At 38.9% G+C, this 20,676-nt stretch overlaps 1 protein-coding gene across 20 annotated transcripts in view; it reads right to left on the reverse strand.

The window, feature by feature from the left end:
* The window catches only part of LOC121319840 (protein furry homolog-like), a 183,340-nt gene that overhangs the window by 49,113 nt on the left and 113,551 nt on the right, over positions 1-20,676 (reverse strand). For all 20 annotated transcript variants that reach the window (XM_041257812.1, XM_041257831.1, XM_041257821.1 and 17 more), the window contains 21 exons: positions 19,405-19,508; positions 18,240-18,348; positions 16,996-17,082; positions 16,459-16,630; positions 15,442-15,574; positions 15,099-15,206; positions 14,245-14,482; positions 12,120-12,305; positions 11,094-11,180; positions 10,661-10,929; positions 8,743-8,938; positions 8,296-8,423; positions 8,081-8,138; positions 6,986-7,077; positions 6,460-6,632; positions 4,997-5,157; positions 4,402-4,512; positions 3,825-3,979; positions 3,367-3,466; positions 2,841-3,009; positions 2,428-2,675 (listed from right to left, as the gene is read on the reverse strand). In XM_041257812.1, the coding sequence (XP_041113746.1) occupies positions 2,428-2,675; positions 2,841-3,009; positions 3,367-3,466; positions 3,825-3,979; positions 4,402-4,512; positions 4,997-5,157; positions 6,460-6,632; positions 6,986-7,077; positions 8,081-8,138; positions 8,296-8,423; positions 8,743-8,938; positions 10,661-10,929; positions 11,094-11,180; positions 12,120-12,305; positions 14,245-14,482; positions 15,099-15,206; positions 15,442-15,574; positions 16,459-16,630; positions 16,996-17,082; positions 18,240-18,348; positions 19,405-19,508 (3,084 nt within the window). The remainder of the gene's footprint in view (positions 1-2,427; positions 2,676-2,840; positions 3,010-3,366; positions 3,467-3,824; positions 3,980-4,401; positions 4,513-4,996; positions 5,158-6,459; positions 6,633-6,985; positions 7,078-8,080; positions 8,139-8,295; positions 8,424-8,742; positions 8,939-10,660; positions 10,930-11,093; positions 11,181-12,119; positions 12,306-14,244; positions 14,483-15,098; positions 15,207-15,441; positions 15,575-16,458; positions 16,631-16,995; positions 17,083-18,239; positions 18,349-19,404; positions 19,509-20,676) is intronic.

Consider the following 20,676-nt stretch of genomic DNA (forward strand, 5'->3'; position numbering starts at 1 on the left):
TCAGCTCAATTGTCTCCACAAAGGGTTTGCAGAAAGCTGCAGAGCTGTTAGACAGGTGCCATAAGAGTCCCACGTGCCTGGCTCAGCAGGTTGCGATGGGCCGGCAGCTCCCACGGCTGACCGAACAGGAGTTGTACAAGTGACGAGAACCATGTTTTCCTGCGCCACTTCCTGGGCTACTAAGAGCACCCGGGCAGGATCTTGCTTCATCTTCTCTACAAACAGTGGAAGCAGTGGCAATGGCAGGGAAAGCATAGAGCAGAGTCCTGGGCCAGCGCGTCTATGCCAAGCAGATGACCGCTCTCCACTAGGGAACACCAGTGGAGACAATGGGTGGACCCCTGGGTCACAAAAAGATCTATCTGTGCACACCCCAACCTCTCCCAGATGAGGTTCACAACCTCTGGATGAAGTCGCCATTCCGAACTGTGGGGGCCCCCACTCGAGAGGTCTGCCGCCCAATTCCTAACCCCTGGCAGGTGAACTGCTTTTACTGAAAGCAAGTGATCGTGAGCCCATAGTAAAAGCTCCCAGGCAACACGACTGAGACAGAGACTGAAGACCCCCCTGTTGGTTGATATAAGCCACCACTGTGGTGTTGTCTGTACATTTCAGCACGTCTCCCTTGTATATCTGGCAAAAAATTGTTGCAGGGCGAGATGAACTGCCTGTAGCTCCACAACATTTGTGAAGTCCCTCCCATGGGGATCCCACACTCCCTGAACTCTCTCTCCAAGCTGCTCCAGACAGCACCCCAACCTAGGTTGGAAGCATCTGTAAACACCTTTCCTTGTGACACAGCCCAGAGCTGTGCCAAAGCACCACCACAAGAGAGCCTCCATACAGTGACGAGACACTGGGAGTAAGTGATGGCATTCTAAGACAAGGTGTCAGACCCTGTGGTTGAACCAGGCTTGGAGAGGGCGCATGTGTAAGAACCCTAAAGGGAGGATCTGGGATGCTGCTGCCATCAGGTCCAGAAGTCTCTGGAAGGTCAGTACCCTCACTCCTGCGGTGGGCTTAAACAGCTCCAAGCAGGCAGTTAGCTTCTGGATTTTGTTGTCCGACAGACTGCCGATCATGTTTTCGGAACTGAGGCTTACGTCGAGATAGCAGCCCTTTGAGAGAGTTTAATCAGATTTTCAACCAGTTCACCATGATACCCAACCGCTGGAGGTGGTTGGTGACCAGTCCCATGTGCAACACTACCAAGAATTTAATATCGACTCCCAAAGAGCCGAGCAGCAAGGAAGAATGTGAACTTAGCCGCAACAAGGTATTGAATCCGGGGGAAGGGGCAGGAGAGTTGCTGGCTTCACATAGGGCACACGGCCACCCAGGGGACTCAATCAGAACACAAAGTTAAGAAGAACTGTCAAAACAAAACAAAAACTGAATTATTTCAAAATATGAATGAGAGAAAAAGTGAATGAATCAACTTCTCTGTTTTTATGACAAAGTCAGAGCTCACCCCTTCCTCAGGCAGGCTGAAAGAGAAAATGGCACTTAGCCTTATGCGTCATTTGTATTTATCTCCTAGTATTGTGCACAATATTCATTAAGTGTTTTCCTCTTACGGCCTATTTTCAAATCAAACTATAACTGTCACCGTATACCTATAGCAAAAGCTTACCTACACCTTAACCCGCTAATTTCAAAGTAGGGTGTTTTGAATGACAGGCGCTATAGCTGGCAAATGAAAGTGCAGCTCTTGATGACTGACAGTCATTTAAATGAATGACAGCATTCTAGCGCTGCTTCAGTCAACGAGATCTGTCAGAACAGGATGAAATGACTGACAGTAAAACTGCAGTAGCCTACTAAGGGACCACTGAGATGACTGATAGCCATTCAGTGCGGAACGGAGGCGGGACAGACAGCAAGTATAACAACTACACAGACAAGAGATAAATCATTATTTTTGATAAGACAATAAAAAAATAGCGAATGGTTTTACTTATGTTTATCCTAGGTAAATTTATTTCAGTTGAACTCATTTTTTTTTTTTTAAATTTGACGTTTAACGAGCTTTACCGATTAAAATTGAAAAAATAGCAAACCTAGTTATATCCCTTTAGGTAATGGTTACATTTCGTACTTGAAAGGGAACCCTACATGTGTGTTCAATGAAACCTCCATCAGGTCACAATGACCTATATTTTACCTTTGTTCAAAAGTTTGCAAAGTTCTGCTTGTGGAGATTTCGAAGCAACTTCTTGTAGATTTGTTTCTGTCACTTGTCTGTCTATGTGTACGGTGCCCAATAGCCATTTACATGTTTAGCTTTCATTTTTAGCATTTTCAACATTATAATAGTACGGGCTAGACTCCAGAGCTGTTCTTGCATGGGACTATTAAGAAATGGCATGTTTAAGTTTTGGTTAGGGATTATCTGATTCAGGTCTTGGGGAGACTGAAGGTCATTACCTTTGCTGTCATGAACATGAGGTTGTTGAGCACCATGGTGGTGGCGTGTGGGGAGCCCCAGCCCTCTCCCCGGAGCCAGCGCCTGGAGTTTACCATCATCTCTCTGTCCTCCTCCTCCTCCTCCTCCTCCTGCCGCCGCACGGATGGCTTGAAGTCCACCAGCTCAATGTTATTCATCCATGGTAACAGGTAGTGCAGCATGACTTGTCGGCCAGCAGGATGCGCTGTTTGAATTCTCTGGCTAACTTCTTTTGATTTGAAAGAAAAACAGTGTATATTAGGTTTCTTACAAAAATCTAAAAACTAAACAGTTGTATTGTGTCCTGCGGGATAATGTTGGAAATACAGTAATGAATCAAGTTGTAATTAAACTTGTCATATGCTACATACTGCTTTTTTAAGAGGACAAGTACCTGAGAAGATGGGCAGGGTGAGCTCAGGGTAGGTTCTGGCCAGCTCTTCCGACAGCTGATAGTATGAAACGGAGTAGAGATGCGGCAAGGGGGACGGATGACTCAGTATCCCATCAGTCCTATGAATTTCCAGTTTGTGTGCATAGCGAAACAACTTGGTTTCCAGGATCTGAAGCAATAATCCACATATTTAAAATTAAAGCATGCTTCTAAAATGACCAGTAAAGATGGGTTTGTTCTGTTGCGCCACATGCACTCCAAGCACATAGACAGCGAACTACACATTTCTAAAAGGTTAAATTTCAATTTCCCTGCCTAAAAAAAAGCAAAGAAAGAAGTGATTTGTATGGTTATGCTATTACATTATTCTGACTATCTAGAGATGCTACCTTTGATTATATTTCAAATAATACCTATGTCCACCTAATAGAGTATGCTGTGGACCCTCTCGATGTTGTAAGTTCAGTAAAAGCTTGCTGCTGGACTAGCTGTACACACACAGTTACATTAAAAATAATTTACAAACCTGCAGCAGCTGCATGGCAATTTCATAGATGTCTCTGGAAGAATCAGCTGCTTTGAACAGGATCAGATTGAGTAGGATCACTGTGTCAAACTGGTAATCCCTGGAAAGTGATTTACAGGCCATCATTAATGTTCTGTATAATCTTATTTAACCCTTCACTAAACTAACAACACAAAAACAAAACAAATGATGCTTGCCAGCTCAAGGATATCATACAAGATGTGCATGCTCTAGCTAGGGATCTATACTCGGATGATTTTGCTGATGTTTTTGGTTGGAATTTAGCAAATAGAAAAAAAAAAACACCACACCACATAGCACTGATTCCATTCCCAAACAGCAGCCCCAGTTACAAATTGTTTTTTGGTAAAATAAACTGCAACAAAAATTGTAGCTAGCTAAAAAATATATATTTTTTAACTCATTTGTAAATTCTTCAGTGTTCAGCAGCTACTTACCTGTTATGGAACACATTAGCAATCGCCTTAAAGCATCCAGCTGCCACACGTCTTGAGCCAGTGTAACACCGATCCACTGCCCAGTACATCAGGTTACTCTGCTCTGGATTCAGCTCCAGTAACAACATAACTGCTTCGCAACCCAACTGATGGACCTGCATTGGGACACAATCGTGCATTGTAAGGAGCATTCATTGTACTTTGAATGACAAATCCACTATTTTTTTTGTTTACTTTTTTTTAAATTAAATTATCATTTTGGTAGTATTGTGGAGAAACTATAGTGTTCACATTTCAATTTAAATGCACCTCTCCATCACTCATACAGGCAATAGTACTTAGACTGCCACTAGATGGCACTGTTGAGAAATAAATGAACAGGGTTTGCTCCATTTGGCTTTTCTAATCCAGCACAGGTTTTACCCACCATTGATTTCTGCCCCATGTCTTTAAAGTAACGGAATCCCTTCAGTAAGGGAGCTCTTTAATATAAATAAATAATAAAGAAATACCACTGGAGAAAACTGCAGAGAACAATAAGAGTAAAACAACAACAAATACAAATCCATAATCTTACCTTTCTATCTTGAGAATCCAGTATATTGTCAAGCCATTTGTATAGATAGCCATCAGAAGACAACCCAACATTATCAGCTACAGGCCCGCAACACAGCACGGCAGACATAGCCTTTAAAATGAAAAAGAAATTGACAAAATAAATGCCCGACACAAAAGTAGCTACGCTTTTTTAGAATGTGTCAGTGCATCATCCTTAACTTTAAACTGTCTAGAATATCTAAGGGAACTAATCAAATGCATCGGAGAAATTACACTGTACCATAGTCCCTTTAAAAGACTTACTACCCTGAAGAGGAAACACTGGGTTTAGATTTTTACACTAGCATATCTTCTTTATTGTGACATACTAGGCAGGCTGTTGAAAAATGCAATAATCTCCTGTGGATATCACCATAGAAACCTCTTTGTGGGCAATAAATGCCTTTTGCTATGTACATGAAAATAAACAAAGAATAGATATACAAGTAAGAATGATGATAAAAAATAAAATTTAACTGGATAACAATAAAATAGCATTACATACAGATGGTCAACCTACAGTCAGTGTTCTTTATTATATTTAAGAATAAATAAATACACATGCTGAGGTGTACCTTTAAGGCACAGTACTGGTGCCTGTTGATCTGCATATTCCTGTCGCTGTATCTGTCTAAGGGTGTAAACATGATGCTAAAGGGACCAGCCCAGTGACTGAACAGCATGAACAGACTGTGCCGCAGGCTTTGCTGGGGGAAGATGGACCTTCTCTGGTGTACTGGAACAAAAAGAAGAAATCAGTCAAATTACTCAAATTTCTTTTTATCCCGTGGCATACCAAACCCCAATAACTACCAAATGCTTGTCGTCCTGACAACCACAATGGCAAAGCCATCAAGACCGTTTGAGCATATAAATCACTTTAGCTCAAGAAATCAGGAAGAAGAAGAAAAAAAAAAACAGCTATGTCCTTTATATCAGTAGAGCATATTGGCTTTTAGGGTTCACCTCTGAATTCAATTAACAGGTGACAGAAGAGCTCAACTACTTTCAACAGTCCAGTCCCAACTGCCAACACCATAAGCAAAACAATGCAACTAATACACCAAAACATGTATGTATCCATGTTTACATAATTGAGAGCCCTGGAGACAGAAGATTCACCATTCAAACAAATATACCAGTGACATACACTCTAGCCACAGCTGTATTCAAAGTATGAGCTATCAGCTATGAAATAGTGAAATCCCCATGACCTACATCCATCTTATGCACAAATGCATCCACATACATATGGGCATACAAACAACTCCACTTTGATCCTCAGTGGGGGTGAAATGTTATACTATACACACACACTTCTTTGGATAGGAGCTACACTAGGAATTTCATAAAAGAAAGTCAAGCAGGACAAGTAGGAGGCCAATAATTCCAACAGCAAGGGCTCATCTAGGAAAGTGAGCCATAGCTGCAGGAAATAGCATAAAGATGCATTTAAGTCATTTGTCATTGTGACATGTCGATGAGTCAGAGTAAACCACAGGTGAAAATGTGAATACTCAGCTCTACATGAAAAGTTGCAATTTCTAACCAGGTCTGGAATTATGGCAACCGTAAGTTGAAGAGTATGCTTTGCTTCTACATGACATAAATGTAGTGAACAGAGATGAAAAAAATGTTCTAATACCACAGTAGACCCAGAGGCATGGGGCTAGTACGAATAGCTTAATTCTCCCAAATGCCCTGCAATAAGCAGCTTTTTAATATTCAAACTGCTTAGATGCTTGACCCTTTAAAAATGAAACATGATTCTACCTTTCTAGCAATTTCTACAACATTAGGCAGAAACTATGGCACCACGATACACAAGGGATTTGAGAACATGAGATCCTGAGTGATTAAGCAAAATGATATTATAATGTAATAATATTAACAGGGCATTGGTTATCATAATAATATAATAATATTAACAGGGTATTGGTTATCCCCTAGGAACAGTGAAAAACACACACCTTTAAGAAAAGTGTACAATCAAAAATTATGACGACACAGTTTTAATATGAATTTGGATTTCTGTTACCTGGAACATTCTGAATGATGTTTGCCACCAAGGCACTGAAATGACATCGAATATCCTTTAAGGTATCAGAGTCTTTGTCGTTTTCAGCTTCCAGCAGCTGCCTGGTAAGATCTACGTACTCCAACAAAGTGTTGTTGAGGCAATGTGTTTCACTATCAAGGCCTCCACTTGCACTAGACAATGAGAAGAAACACAAGGTTTTCATTATTTTCTACTGCAACAACAACAACAACAACAACATTGTGCTCACAGAAAACATTGCTTTTAATCTTCCAGAAACCTCAAGTAATACATGGGTCTGGAGACATATCTAGGTCCTCTGTAGCAGACCTGTGGCTCACTGGTGGATTTGTATGGGAAGGCTCTGCTGTTTAAACAAATATATTACCAGAGGGCATGAACCACCAGCAGCTAGGGTGAGGGAAGTCAAAAGGGGCCTGGCAAATAGCATACACCGGTATTTGATCAATGATTGACAGTGCAGATTCACACAGTTCTTGTTCCACTTTGCTGGCTGAGCACTTACATTTGACTGATGACTCCAGCATCTGCCAGCAATTCAAATATCCTAACAAGCTGTACTCGCAAAATATCCCGACGCCTGCGTCGCTTCATATTCTGTACAGACAGGAGACAGAAAGTAAACAAGTTTAGTGTTTTCATTTCACATCCCCTCGAATCTATCAAATATCAGCTGTGGTAAAGTACTGGATAGAATAGCAGAAGGGAGGCACACTGGTCCCCGTATCGGTAGGTGTGTATACCCAACGTACCACTGCAGGTGCAGTGAAGACGAGAGATGTAGTTCAGAGAGACAGAAAACTACATCTCCCAATGGCAATGGTCTAATGAGGCCAATTTGGGTATAACAAGTTAGTTAAATATACAGCTGGTTTCAATTAACTAATAAGGGCTGGTATTAAAAAATCATTGCAAACACTCCTTGGTTGGTGGTGTTAGCACAGGGCTGGGCAATTCTTGTCCTGCAGGGCCGGTATCCCTCCTGGTTTTTGTGCCAACTGAACCCTAAATTACTTAATTGGACCACTTATGTACTTATTAGAAGCTTAATTGGTCAGTTGGAACAAACGAGGGACACCGGCCCTCCAGGACTGGAATTGCCCACCCGTGTGAGCATGAGGTGTGGTTGTAAACACTGCTGAAGGAAACAAGTAGTTTTGGTAGCTCAGCTGAAAAGAAAGGTAAAACTACAATATAAATATATTTTGGTTAAGAAGGGGAGAAGGAATTAGACCTCTCCTTTATAGACAGGCACTAAATGAGGGAAATCCCCAAAGTTAAGGTAGAGCTCAGAGAGCTGTTTTTCTTTTGTTTGAATTTTGTACATGTTTTTTTCCCTTGGTTGCATTTAAAGGGCCAGTCGCCCTATTGCCGTGTTTTGGACTGAATAAAAAAAAAACTTATTTACTGCATATTACGTGTCAGTACTCTGCCTACAACCCAGAAACCCCAGAAATTACATAATTGCGTGAGGATAGCCACTACCAAAATGGGGCGCTATCTCACACAGCCTATTATTTCCTTGATTCTATAAAAAACAAAAAACATTAACTAAAAGACTTGTGCTAGTTCATATATTTAGGTCACCACAAATACTTACTTCTGGTCTCCTTTCAAGTGCTTCCTTTATTATGGGGTTCAATTCCTCGATAAGTTCTCTGTTAGGACACAGAGAAATGTTAGAAATGGAATACTTACACAATGGTGTCCAGCTATGTTTATTTTAGTATACGAATAATTAATCCTCAAGTTCTAACCTCCTTCAAAAGAAAATTGGGATTCATGGTACAACCTTCCCATATACAAGTAACTCACCTAAAGGCTACAGGGTTGGTCCTGCCAAGCCCTAGGACAAGGGATTCAGTGATATCCATGCTCTCAGAGCGCATCATGGGGACTATGTGCTTGAACAAGGAGGAGGGGGACGGAGTGCCAATGATCATCTAAAAACACAGAAAGAGATTAGAAAGACCAAGTGTGAAATGTGCAGGTCAAGCATGAACTTCTGATGGTCTAAACAGTACACAAAGCAAAAACAAAAGCATGTATTTCCAATTTTTATTAAATTTAATCAAATCGATAAATAAATAAATCTCTGGTTAAAAAGAACTATAATTGCAATTCCATCGGTGAAATAATTGAAGAATACATAATATAATACGCTCTAAGAGCACTGACTGATCAATGTACAGTATTGTTATTTTCTTGAGCATGTATCCCTAATCAATAAGCTGAGGGGCCGAGTGAAGGTTTCCTCCTCACCTTGGAGTCGATGCAGTATCCGCTATCGGGAGTTGACGCCAGCGTCTCAGGTGGGGAGCAGCGCACAGACCCTGACGAGGTGGAAGAAGGAGCAGAGGTGGCTGCACTGCAGCACAGGATCAGATAGTTCCTCCAGAGCCCAATGTAAGAGTCACTGCTAGTTGTGGTGTTCACCTTCTTGGCATTTATGGGACTACTGCAAAAGCAACGTGGGCACTGTTACAAATTTGAGAAGATAACAGGGAGCTGACTCAGAGGGGCATCACATTATAAACACTGCATTTACAAGACCGTGGTAGACCTTCAGCCAAATAAAGAAAAATGTAGCAAGGAAATGCATACACAACACCAATTCTTTTCATAAGGAAAACCTCAATCAGATGAATCTGGACAGGGTGATCACCCAGGGGTCCTGGCCATGTGGAAAGATCCTGATGCCAGAGGGACTGATCACACCAAACTGTTTTTTGCTATCAGTGAATGGGATCAAGACCCTGGTGCAACAGATTCACTGATCACAGCAAACTTAACATATGTTAATGTAAACAGCACACACACTTATAGAGAATTTCAGTCAACAGTAATACAAAAATATTCACTAGCTTAAATTCAATAATGGCTGCAGCGAACTTAATTATTTCAGAAAAAACAATACCAAGTCATGTATAAGTGTGTATGTATACAAGATATACATTATTTTAAGACTGAAAACACAAAGAAGTGTAGTTGCATGTGATATTTAAAAATTATATATAGTAAAAGCATGCGCAGTTCAGGGTCCGTTTTCTTACACAACTCTAATACCCCCTGCACAACCTGGGCGAAGATAAGGCGGCTCTGCATGGGCGCCTTTGTGTGGCTGAGGCGCAATCATCAGTTATTTTATACCACTTCCTGCATTTGCTCTACAGATTTCCCCTACACAGTCCCTTGTAAAAAGGGTCCAAAGGACACATCTGGAAAAGATTTCAAATTCCTCACAGTCAAACACAGATCCTAATATCATTTACATACCAGTATATAAAGAACGAATACTGTACCGGGAACCACTGCTATACATAAACCCTGCCAAATCTGTCAAATTGTTAGGATAAAAAACAAAACAAAACATACTGCAACGATAAGAATTAGCTCTGGCAGAGGAGGATCGAGGAGCTGCTAACATCAATATCCACCCAGTGTGACAGCATATAAAATATTGCTTTGCCTCAACAGCGACAAAACTACATTGGAAAAAGATTAGCCACCCTGTACTGCCAACAGCAGAAACCTAAACAAAGTATATTCCACTCAACAGTATCCACTTTGGGGACCAAAACCTACTAATCACATACTAATAAACATTAAAACTATCTGATTATCCATACTCTCTCTCCAAATGGTTCCATGTTTCTCAAATCTGTTGGCCAGCCTAGAGAAACAGGTTCGAGATAATAATGCACATGAATTTCTTTCTGACACTGCCACTAGTACTCCTCTAAATATTATTTAATTTATTCACATTATAGATTGAAGGGAAGTGCATTTCTCTGTTTCTGCTGCAGTTTACTGTACAGTATGTACTTTTTCCTTTGTAAACTATGTAAAGACCTTTTTATAGGCCGTCTACCTTGGCACATTCTCTAAAAAGGTACAGCAAATACATCCGTTTTAACAGTATAATTAAATCTAAACCTAAATTTCAGTATATTTCACAGGCAGATTACAAAAGATTACAAAAATACAATACTAGTAACAAATAACTTAGGCACTTTACGAGTATCTTCAAAAGAGGATTCAAATTAAAGAAAACATTTTCTTTTCTCTTTGGTCACAAATCTCGTTCACTAACTGGACAACCATTTAGAAACTTTCATTGGAATGACGCATGTACAGGTGTGGTAACTGGTCTTAAGTTCTCCATCTAGAAGACACTTACTTTATGTCCACCTGTGGGGAAAGAAGCTGCAGGCGTGTGTAAGCAAACATCCAGGCATAGTTCAGTGCTGTAGGACAGTGCTTGGGCAGGTTCTCTTGTTTCAGGAAGCTGGACAGGGTGATCACCCAGGGGTCCTGGCCTTGGGACACATGTGCAAAGATCCAGATGTGCGAAGGACTGACCACATCAAACTGGTGGCTGATGGGAGAGGAGCTCCATTCGGCCAGTGTTTGCAGGTCAATCCCACTGGGGCAGTACAGAAGGTTAGTCTACAAGGAACGATCAGAGAGTGTGTTACATTTAGGCACAGAAGGTACAGCAGCAAAGTTAATTGCATAATAAAAAAAACATTTCCAGTCTTCCAGAATTCAGTTTGCTCCAAAAGTGTGAATTCTACAACCTGTGAAACTCCAAGAGTTCCAGAAGGAATCACCTGATCTGCTCCAGTGAGGTGGATGAAGCTCTCCAGAACAGAAGAACTGAGACGGTCCATAACGTCGATTGCCAGCTCTTCATCACCCTGAAGGAAAGGGATACTTAATATTAGTAACAAGTACAGTCAGGACTCAATAAAAGATCTAAGCTATCTTTATTGCACTGGTTTTAGTGGATATATCATGTAGACCTGGCTCTCATGGAATATGTAGCCCTTCAGTATGCTGGTAGGATAACGGGGTGAACAAGCTATTAAGTCTCCTGTATCTTGGCGTGAAAAGAAGTAGAAACAGGATATGACTTCGTGGATTTTTGTAAACTTGAGCAAGAAATAAATGAAAAATGTATTTACCCTACTTAATGTACTGTCCAGGAGAAATAGGAATATGTTACAGTTCCCAAGCAGCAGAATTGTTAGGTTGCCATAATGTGCCTTTACACATATACCACTTTCGTTTTATCAGGGGCGTCAGGGTCCAGTATAAATCCTCTACGCAACCTGCTTTTTCTCATTTTTCGTATAAAAAGCAGCACATTTTAATTCGTACAGCGGAGGGTAATTGCTTCTCATCAACTTCAGTCTCCAATTAATTTCATGGGTTTTCCTCTCCTTTCTCAAATGCACAACCCCACTGCATTGAAAGAATACATTCCCCGACATAGGAGGCTTACTGCTAGGGAGCGGACGTCACTGCCTTCTGACTTTTGCTAGTGTACTGCTGCTGCCACAAGTGAACACCTTGTTGGCTAAAAAAAAAACAAACGCTTCAGCAAGTAGATATTTAATTTGCTTTGTGTTATTGTGCAAAACATGTGTATACGATAACAGTATGATATTAATTATTTTGATATTTAATTGTTTTGTATATTTTTGTTTGTGATGTGCAGTACGAAATAAAACTAACAGTAATTCTAAATGCCTATGTATATTGCAGCAAAGGCATACACAGTTAGACAGTAAAAATGGGGCGCAACTCCAGGGCCGCAATATAGCGAGGGGCGACATAACAGGGGGTGGGTGTACCTTTGAAATGCTCAATGCTGTGTACAAGGCCCGCACTTCTCGGAGAACATTGACAGCTAATCGTCTTGTGGCTGGCCGACAGCTACAGAGCACCACCAGAGCGAAGCCCTCCACCACATGGAACACGCTGGAGTAAGGGGACCTCTCGAGAGGCAGGGAGTGGGAGCTGCCATTTGGAACACCACGCTACCAGCAAAACAAACATGATGAGAAATGTCAAAAAAAAAAAAAAAAACCTTATGCTTGAAAAACAAATTGAGTTAATAATGTTCTGACCATTTTGAAGTAATAAACCAAAGAAGATGAATTACAAATGGTACATTGAAATTTCGTTCTGTTCGATATTTTTTTTTAAAACACTTAAACTCAAAATCAATTATTGTAAGGTGACATTGGTTTTATGTTAGGAAATATTTTTAAGAAAAATAAAAAACTGAAATATCTTGCTTGCATAAGTATTCAACCCCCACACATTAATATTTTTGGTAGAGCCACCTTTCGCTGCAATAATAGCTTAAGGTCTTTTGGGGTAAGTATGTACCAGCTTTGCACACAGTGTTGGAGTGATTTTGGCTGGTTGGTTGGACGACCCTTGTGGACCGCAATTTTCAAATGGTGCCACAAATTCTCAATAGGATTGAGATCAGGACTTTATCTGGGCCACTGTAGGACATTCACCTTTTTGTTCTTGAGTCACTCCAAAGCAGATTCTCTTGTAATATTTTCCTGTATTTTGCTCCATCCATTCTTCCTTCAATTGTAACAAGATGACAAGTCCCTGCTGATGAGAAGCATCCCCACAGCATGATGCTGCCACCACACTTCACTGTAGGGATGGTGTGTCTTGAGGCATGGGCAGTGTTAGGTTTGCGCCACACATAGAGCTTTGAGTTTTGGCCAAAAAGCTCTATCTTGGTCTCATCTGACCACAAAACCTTTTCCCACATCGCAGCTGGGTCACTCTCATGCCTTCTGGCAAACTCCAGACGTGCTTTCAGATGGTACTTTTTGAGTAACGGCTTCTTTCTTGCCATCCTCCCATACAGGCCAGTGTTATGCAGAGCTCTTGATATGGTTGACTGGTGCACCATTACTCCACTCCCAGTCACTGAACTCTGTAGCTCCTTCAAAGTGATTGTTGGCCTCTCTGTGGCTTCTCTCACAAGTCTCCTTCTTGTCTGAGCGCTGAGTTTTGAGTGACGGCCTTTTCTTTGCAGTGCCTGGGTGGGGTGATGCAGCTTCCACTTCCTGATTAGTGATCCAACTGTGCTCACTGGGATATCCAAACACTTGGATATTATTTTGTACCCTATCCCTAATCTATGCATTTACATTACTTTCTCTCTAACTTCTGTAGAATGCTCTTTGGTCTTCATTTTCCTTCAGATTCACAGCCTTACCAATGATCCTTCAACAGTGGGGTTTTTATCCAGAAAATGTGACAGCAACTTTAATGATTCCCAGGTGGAGGCCAATGGTAAGGTAATTGTGTCCTCGCTAGGGCAATTTCTTTCATCGGTGCAAACTGTGAGCTTCCACAACACAGGGTTTGAATACTTATGCAAGCAAGATATTTCAGTTTTCTATTTTTCTTAAAAATATTTCCCCACATAAAACCAATGTCACCTTACAATAATTGATTGTGAGTTTCAGTGTTTAAAAATAAAATATCGAACAGAACGAAATTTCAAAGTACCATTTGTAATTCAGTAAAATGAGAGAATTGGTGAGGGGTCTGAATACTTTTGCAAGGCACTGTGTGTGTGTGTGTGTGTGTGTGTGTGTGTGTGTGTATATATATATATATACACACACACACACACACACACACACACACACAGACACACACACACACTATTGTATGTTGGATTTTGAAATGTCACATTTTTAACTTTGTCAGTTTTATGTTAAGTATACGGAAAACAGAAAACAGTATTTAATTAAATATGATAAAGTAACATTATGCAGCAGGTTACATTTGACTATATGAAAATGTATTAATTCTATATGTTAATGCAGAACTTTTGGCCATAGCTGTATACTTGTGAACAAACAACAACCAGAGACAGACCGGTCAAATAAAAATCACGTCAGGTTTATACCCAATGCGTTTATCAAACTGAACCTGAGATTCCTGGCCTTTGTTGTTTGACTGCACCGCTTGTTTCCACTGGCTGATTAGCTGCACCAGCATCTTCACAGCGTTATCCAGGAGTGTTGGATGAACATCGGTAACTTCCCGCACAATGAAATACACAAATCCAGACAGTACATCCTCGCGCCACTCCGGGAAGTCCACCATCAAGGCCTGCAGAGTTGTGAAGGCAAGTCCTCGCAGCTCCTCATCCATGTGGATGGTCAGCCTACAGAAAGGAGTTTGAGCAAAAAATTGACAGAATTGGGGAGGAACCCACTGATTTTTTTTTAAATTATTTTTTTACAGATGCCTTCAAAACAATTGACAGAATTTAACTGTTGATATTGACAATAATCTCCTAAAACTATGAATGTGGTCACTATGTACCTGTACTTACTAAAAACAAACAATATAATTAAAATTCAGGTAGAAAAGTAGCTACAATACAAGTCAAATGTTCATCTTCAGCAAGGTTTGGGATATACTGATCATCAGTTTTAAACAGGAAATTGTTTTTTCTATTTTTTTTTTTTTTTTTAATGCTGACAACAGACATACACAAGTACTTTGCAGGAATGCAATGCATTGACGGTGGAATGTTATCTTTATTGAGGTCCATATCAGACGAGGAACTCAATATTTGTATTTTGCAGTCTGACAAACAGTCTATGGTAAGTGTAGGTCTGAAAGTGAACAACAATAAATCAGCTGAATACCAGCAATGACATTTCAATTTACATAATAAAGGTTTATACAACCGGTAATGAATTGTCACAGATGTCTTCTGAAGGTATTTTAAAAGGCAATGTTAGACGGCTGCATGTAGTGAAAAGTCCTTTTACTTTGCTAGCAGCTCAATGAGGTCTGCCCTGCTCATGCCGTCTGGAATCAGCCTGGGTATAGCAGCCACGCAAGTCCTGAACAGGTCAATCTTAGGTTTTCTTTCACCCCTAAAAAAAAAAAAAAAAAAAAAAACACATGTTCAATGTGTTTTTAATTTATTTAAAGACCATTTGTTATGTTCTACTTTTGCATTTCCATATCATCCAAAAATACTTTTTTTTTTTTCAGGGACTGCAATTTCCCAAAAGTACCAGCATCAGCAAATCAATCATACTTAAAACCTATTGTACAAATTGATACCAATTATGAAATTAAATTCTATTCAAGTGTATTTTTACATACGTGATCATATCCTCAGGCTCCTTGTTGGACATCTGCACGTTGGTCATACTCATTGACCTTCCAACTTCTTTATCAAGATGCCTCAAGATATTGTCCAAGGCTTTCCTTACCAGTGGATAGTAGAGTGACATGCCTGGAACAACAGACTTTTTTTTTAAACCATACATTTATATAGAGCTAGATATTACCTTTTCAAAAAAGATTTCTCCATACAATAATGATGCTGCATTTTTCTACCATACCAGTAAACTCAATCAGTAACGAAACACAACATAAAAAAGTAGAATGAAGGACTGAAATACATAATCATATGAATTAATCAATGTAACAAACTTAACTGTGATACATTATTTTATGTAAACACACACTGTAACACATCTGTTTTAATTATAGTCTTCGGTGTACTGTTATTCTGCTCTCTTGTAATGTTAATATTTAATCTCAATTAAATGAGTCACTAGGAGTCTAGGAGCTAGGAGTCACTGTGCCTCATAACAGCTGCTGGAAAGAATTTCAGCACATTTCTATTGCGCAGTGCAGTGACAATACTACTAAAGAAAAATAAATCAGGAACACATGCGTGATTAGTTAATAACATGAGCAATATATATATCTATATATAGATATATAGATATATATAATTAAAACCCAGAATTTTTGAACGAAGCACTATCAGTATTTTCACTACACTGCTTTTGTAATGGTGCGAGTTACACATCAAAAGTAACTGACATTTTTTCTGGAGATTTCCACCATTTATTTTTATTTCCTGACGTTTTAGTCAATATTCTATAAGCAACTTCAAAACAGTAGCTTTTGGTCATAACAAATCTGATGCTGATCCTGTATGAAAGAAAATCTGTGGAACATGAAAAATAATAGTTGCTGTTCTCCAGAAGAAAATCAACTATAGTTATGAAGCATCCCCACCATTAGTCTTGGAAATGGAATGCCTCAGTCACCATCACTCAGTGAACAGAACTGCAATAAATGCACATGCTTTGAGCAAGTACCCACCTATCACTTTCGCCTCCTCATCGGTTAAGGTTGTAGCAAGAAAGATCTTTTTTACTCGCAGCGTGTTCCCGGATGGCATGACGACCCCTGTCGTTGGCATGGGAGGCTCTCCGTCCTTCTGTTGTAGGCTGTCAGCTACGACCAGGAATGCCCTCAAACCTATATTCATTCTCTGGAATAAACCCCAGTGTTAGTACAGATGCAGTACAAATCTTGTGAGCTATAAAAGATGGCTTCAAGACTGCTTCAAATGGATTTTAATACTGAGTTATTGTGGTGAGAGAACACTAGGATTAAAATGATCAAGGTAGTACAGTTATTTGGTGAACAGTGGCTTACAGCAAGAAACACTGAAGAGGATAATATAACATCTTTCAAATATCAATGTTACATTTTTGTACAATGTATATCATAGAACATGGTATGCAGTCAACGAGGCACAGTGATGTTTCCCAATTTATCAGAACACAAGACGGAACACACCCGTTTACTATACAGTCACATATCAGTAATTGTCGCCAATAGAAAATACTTTACCTCTGGATTTATTGTGAAGGTTTTATGTGATTTTCCGACACAGAGCAGGTCATATATAATTTCTTTCATTGCAAAATCAAGTCTTTCCTGGAAATATATTTAATGTTCAGAACAATGGTTACTTTTCAGAGGAAAAACAAAGAAACATGCTCAAGATTTGATATGTCTGGCATAATTACTTGTCATATTTTTGTTTTGGAAGATATTGGACTCAAAAGTCAAAAAATCTGTAATTTGACAGAATGATTCAGATTTAAAAGGAACAGTCAGTGCAGTTCATTCATGTTTTGTGTTCATCACTACCCATGATTATTCAAACAGATCCAGTTTGGACCAAGTATGTTTTGTGAAACATGCTATGCTTGAGTTTAAATGAAAACCCTTTCTGTATAAAGCCTGTGATTATACTGCTTCAGTAAAAATAACAGCAACAGATAAATTATTAGGATGCCAACATTTCAACATGCAAATGTAATAAAATCGAACCGAACTGAACCCATACTTTAAGTGTATACACATGCAAATACCCTTTGAAAAAGGTTTATGGATTGTTCACTTTAGGGTTTATAGTATACTAGGTTGATTTGCTTGAGGTCACATAGTTGACTTCTGTAAATTAATATCAACTCTTTTATAAAGACATGCTTCACAATTAAGCCTTTGTTTTGGCCTGTCATCCATAGTGAATCTTGAAAAACGTTTAAAAAGGGTAAGTTGCTTCAAACATCATTTTATTTATTTACTCTCCTATCCCCTATTTGTATGATGTTCTCTTTATCCAATATTTGAAATAATTTTCTCTGTATCAGAAGCCACCTGGCATTGCCTATGTCAATAGAATCCTAATTGGCAGCTCATCCTTCATACTGTTAATATAGTATGTAATTTCCTTGAAAATGGGAATTACTCAAAAGCTGGTAATAGGGCTGGCATATATATAGCCAGGTGTATTCTGATACAGAGAAGATTGATTAAAATTCAATAACTCACCACTCAGAATAACTGATAACATCATAAATGTGTATGGGAAAGAGGTGTAAACAGATAAAATGGGACTTGAAGCAACTTACTTATTATAACCCGTATTTCATGATAGACTAAAACAGACCTCAAACCAGAGGTGGGTATACTTTACCTGTTAAAAGTATTACATTTATTAGGTCCAAGGTTTTAGATTTTTTTTTTTTTTTAATTTTAAAAAACATATTTAAAAAAAAAAAAAAAGAATTAAAAGAAACACTCACCTGAGCAATGAACTGAATAATTTTTACAAAGATGTTGAGAGGTGTGTCTCTGGGGACTACACTGCGCGAGCCCTTAGGAAAAAGTGCTGATACGATATTCAAAAGGCGACTGTGGGGAGAGAGGTAAACTGCATGGTCATGGTGTATTTACAGTAAGATCCTGCATGCATGCAATTTGACATAGAAGTGCTTTGAGCTCTTGGTCCAGGACCTTAAAGGACACTGGTGGTAGTACAGAGACTCAAGACCTAGATATTCTGGCTCCCAGTTCTAAACTCTAACCATCTTCAACGCATCTTCCTTAAATATGCAAAACCAAAGTGCTATAAGACGTTCAGTTTTAAACCCAGTACTTCCTTTAGAAATCCAAGTTTAATGCACCATTACAGATGACTGTCCTAAAAAAGTATTACATAAAACAGGAAGAGAAACTATTTACAGTACAAACAAATCTGTTTTATAACAACCTGACCAAATTACAGCATTATCTTTTGACATGCTTGCAGCCAAGTTCATTTTATGCCAGGCCAAATAGCTGGACTAAACTCATTGTATTCACTTAGTAGCCAAAACCTTGGTCAAATAAAAAGTTAAAAACCTTAGATAATCTCTTAATCACATATCACCAGCCATGGCTGTACACAACATTGGAACTATCAGTAGTGTTACATTGTAGATCACAATCAGATACATCCACGATATGTACATGTAGAAATTTGGACATGCAGATGAAAGGAATAAAGGATAGGTTGCTCTGTAAATCCCAGTATTTGGAAACCCTAAATAACTCATGCTAAATAATGTATTAAACCAATTATCATCGCAATTTGAAAAAGAATTATCTTAGATATATCAGGCAATGCTTTAAATGATGATGTCACTGACTATATTGAAACCACAGTTTTAATAATGATCTTATTCTTTTGAAAATATTTGTTTTCCATCAAACTAACTCTAAAATTAGCTTTTAAGCAATCTAACCCTAAATTAGCACACTGTGCGATATGGGGCGAGTCATGATCACTGATAAGGATGATGGTCCTGCAAGCCTCTGATCTCAATACAATAAATGTTACTATCCTAGACTTAGCTATATTTTTTTCAAAATATACTTTCAAAACAAGTTTGTTGCTTTTCTTTTAATACAAATTTGTTATGTACTGACCTTTGTGTTACAGTGTTGCTTTCACATTTTATTCTGATTACATAAACCCATAGTAATCTGTAGAGTGACTCCAGTGCAACTCGTGACATTTTGGGATCCTTATTCTGTGAATAAACCACAACCAGACATTACTTGTACAGAAGAACCAGACTCTACATTTCTATATAAGATGCTTAGGATACTAAATAATAATATTAAGCTAATCATTTCTACAAGAGCAGCATGTTAATGTTATCATATGTACCTAAAAGCTTAAGTTCATGAAGTAACTTTCCACCAAATTAATAAAGCATGACAACATGACCTTTGCAATGTGGTTTCTTCTTAGATCGTCTGTACAGACAATTTAAATCCCAGCACCCCTGCACAGCTTCAACAATGAGACATGTTGTTTCTAAAGCAAACAGAGCATGCCTCCTTATAATCTGTAGAGGGCAGTATCCTGTACATAATAAGCAATGCATCACAGTAAATAGGCACATTTCACTAAACAAGTCTGGATGTTGTACATTGATGCTCAGTACAAGTACTTTAGGGGCTACTCTGTTTGACAGAACAAAAAAGTGGCCTAGATTTTCTACTTAAATTTGTCTTGAGAATCTTCCTTTACATTATACATCCCAGTTTTAGAGACACACAATAGGAAAATAAAATATAAAAGTAAAATACGAAACAAGCGTAATTACAGAAAATGCATTTAACTAAATTAATTAAGTCATGTAAGCAATAAGAACTGACAAAGAGGGCTTTACCAGGCATTAGGGACTGTTTGGGAAATGGGCCCGATGTGGAGCAACTTACTGCTTTTATACTCCAATGTTACAGCACAATTAATTATCATTTTTATTTAAATATTTAACCATTTTTTCTGTACAAAACAGCGTTTTTAAATCTAATTTTTTACCATTATGTTACTAATTTTATTTTTTCCTAAGGGTCTGCAAGTATACCGACAATTTTATCACTCACATTGGTTGGATCAAGTCCGGTTCGTGGATAAAGACAGAAAGCTTTATGACTTGATGGAGGAAGTTTAGATCATTGGGGCACTCATACATTTAATGATCATATTTTGATATGTTGTAAATAAAATATTAACCTTCTAAGTTACTCCTCAAATTCTGTGCCTTCCGCTTTCGACAGGCGGTTTACAGTGAGAGATGTTTTGAGGCCCGTATTGTAAAACCAAGTCAGCGATTTGCTATTTAAAAAAAACAATGCAGCACACATTCGCTTTATTTCGATTGTGACATGTTATTTTAATATAACCAT

Source organism: Polyodon spathula, chromosome 1, assembly GCF_017654505.1.
Source record: "Polyodon spathula isolate WHYD16114869_AA chromosome 1, ASM1765450v1, whole genome shotgun sequence".
Lineage (NCBI taxonomy): Eukaryota > Metazoa > Chordata > Actinopteri > Acipenseriformes > Polyodontidae > Polyodon > Polyodon spathula.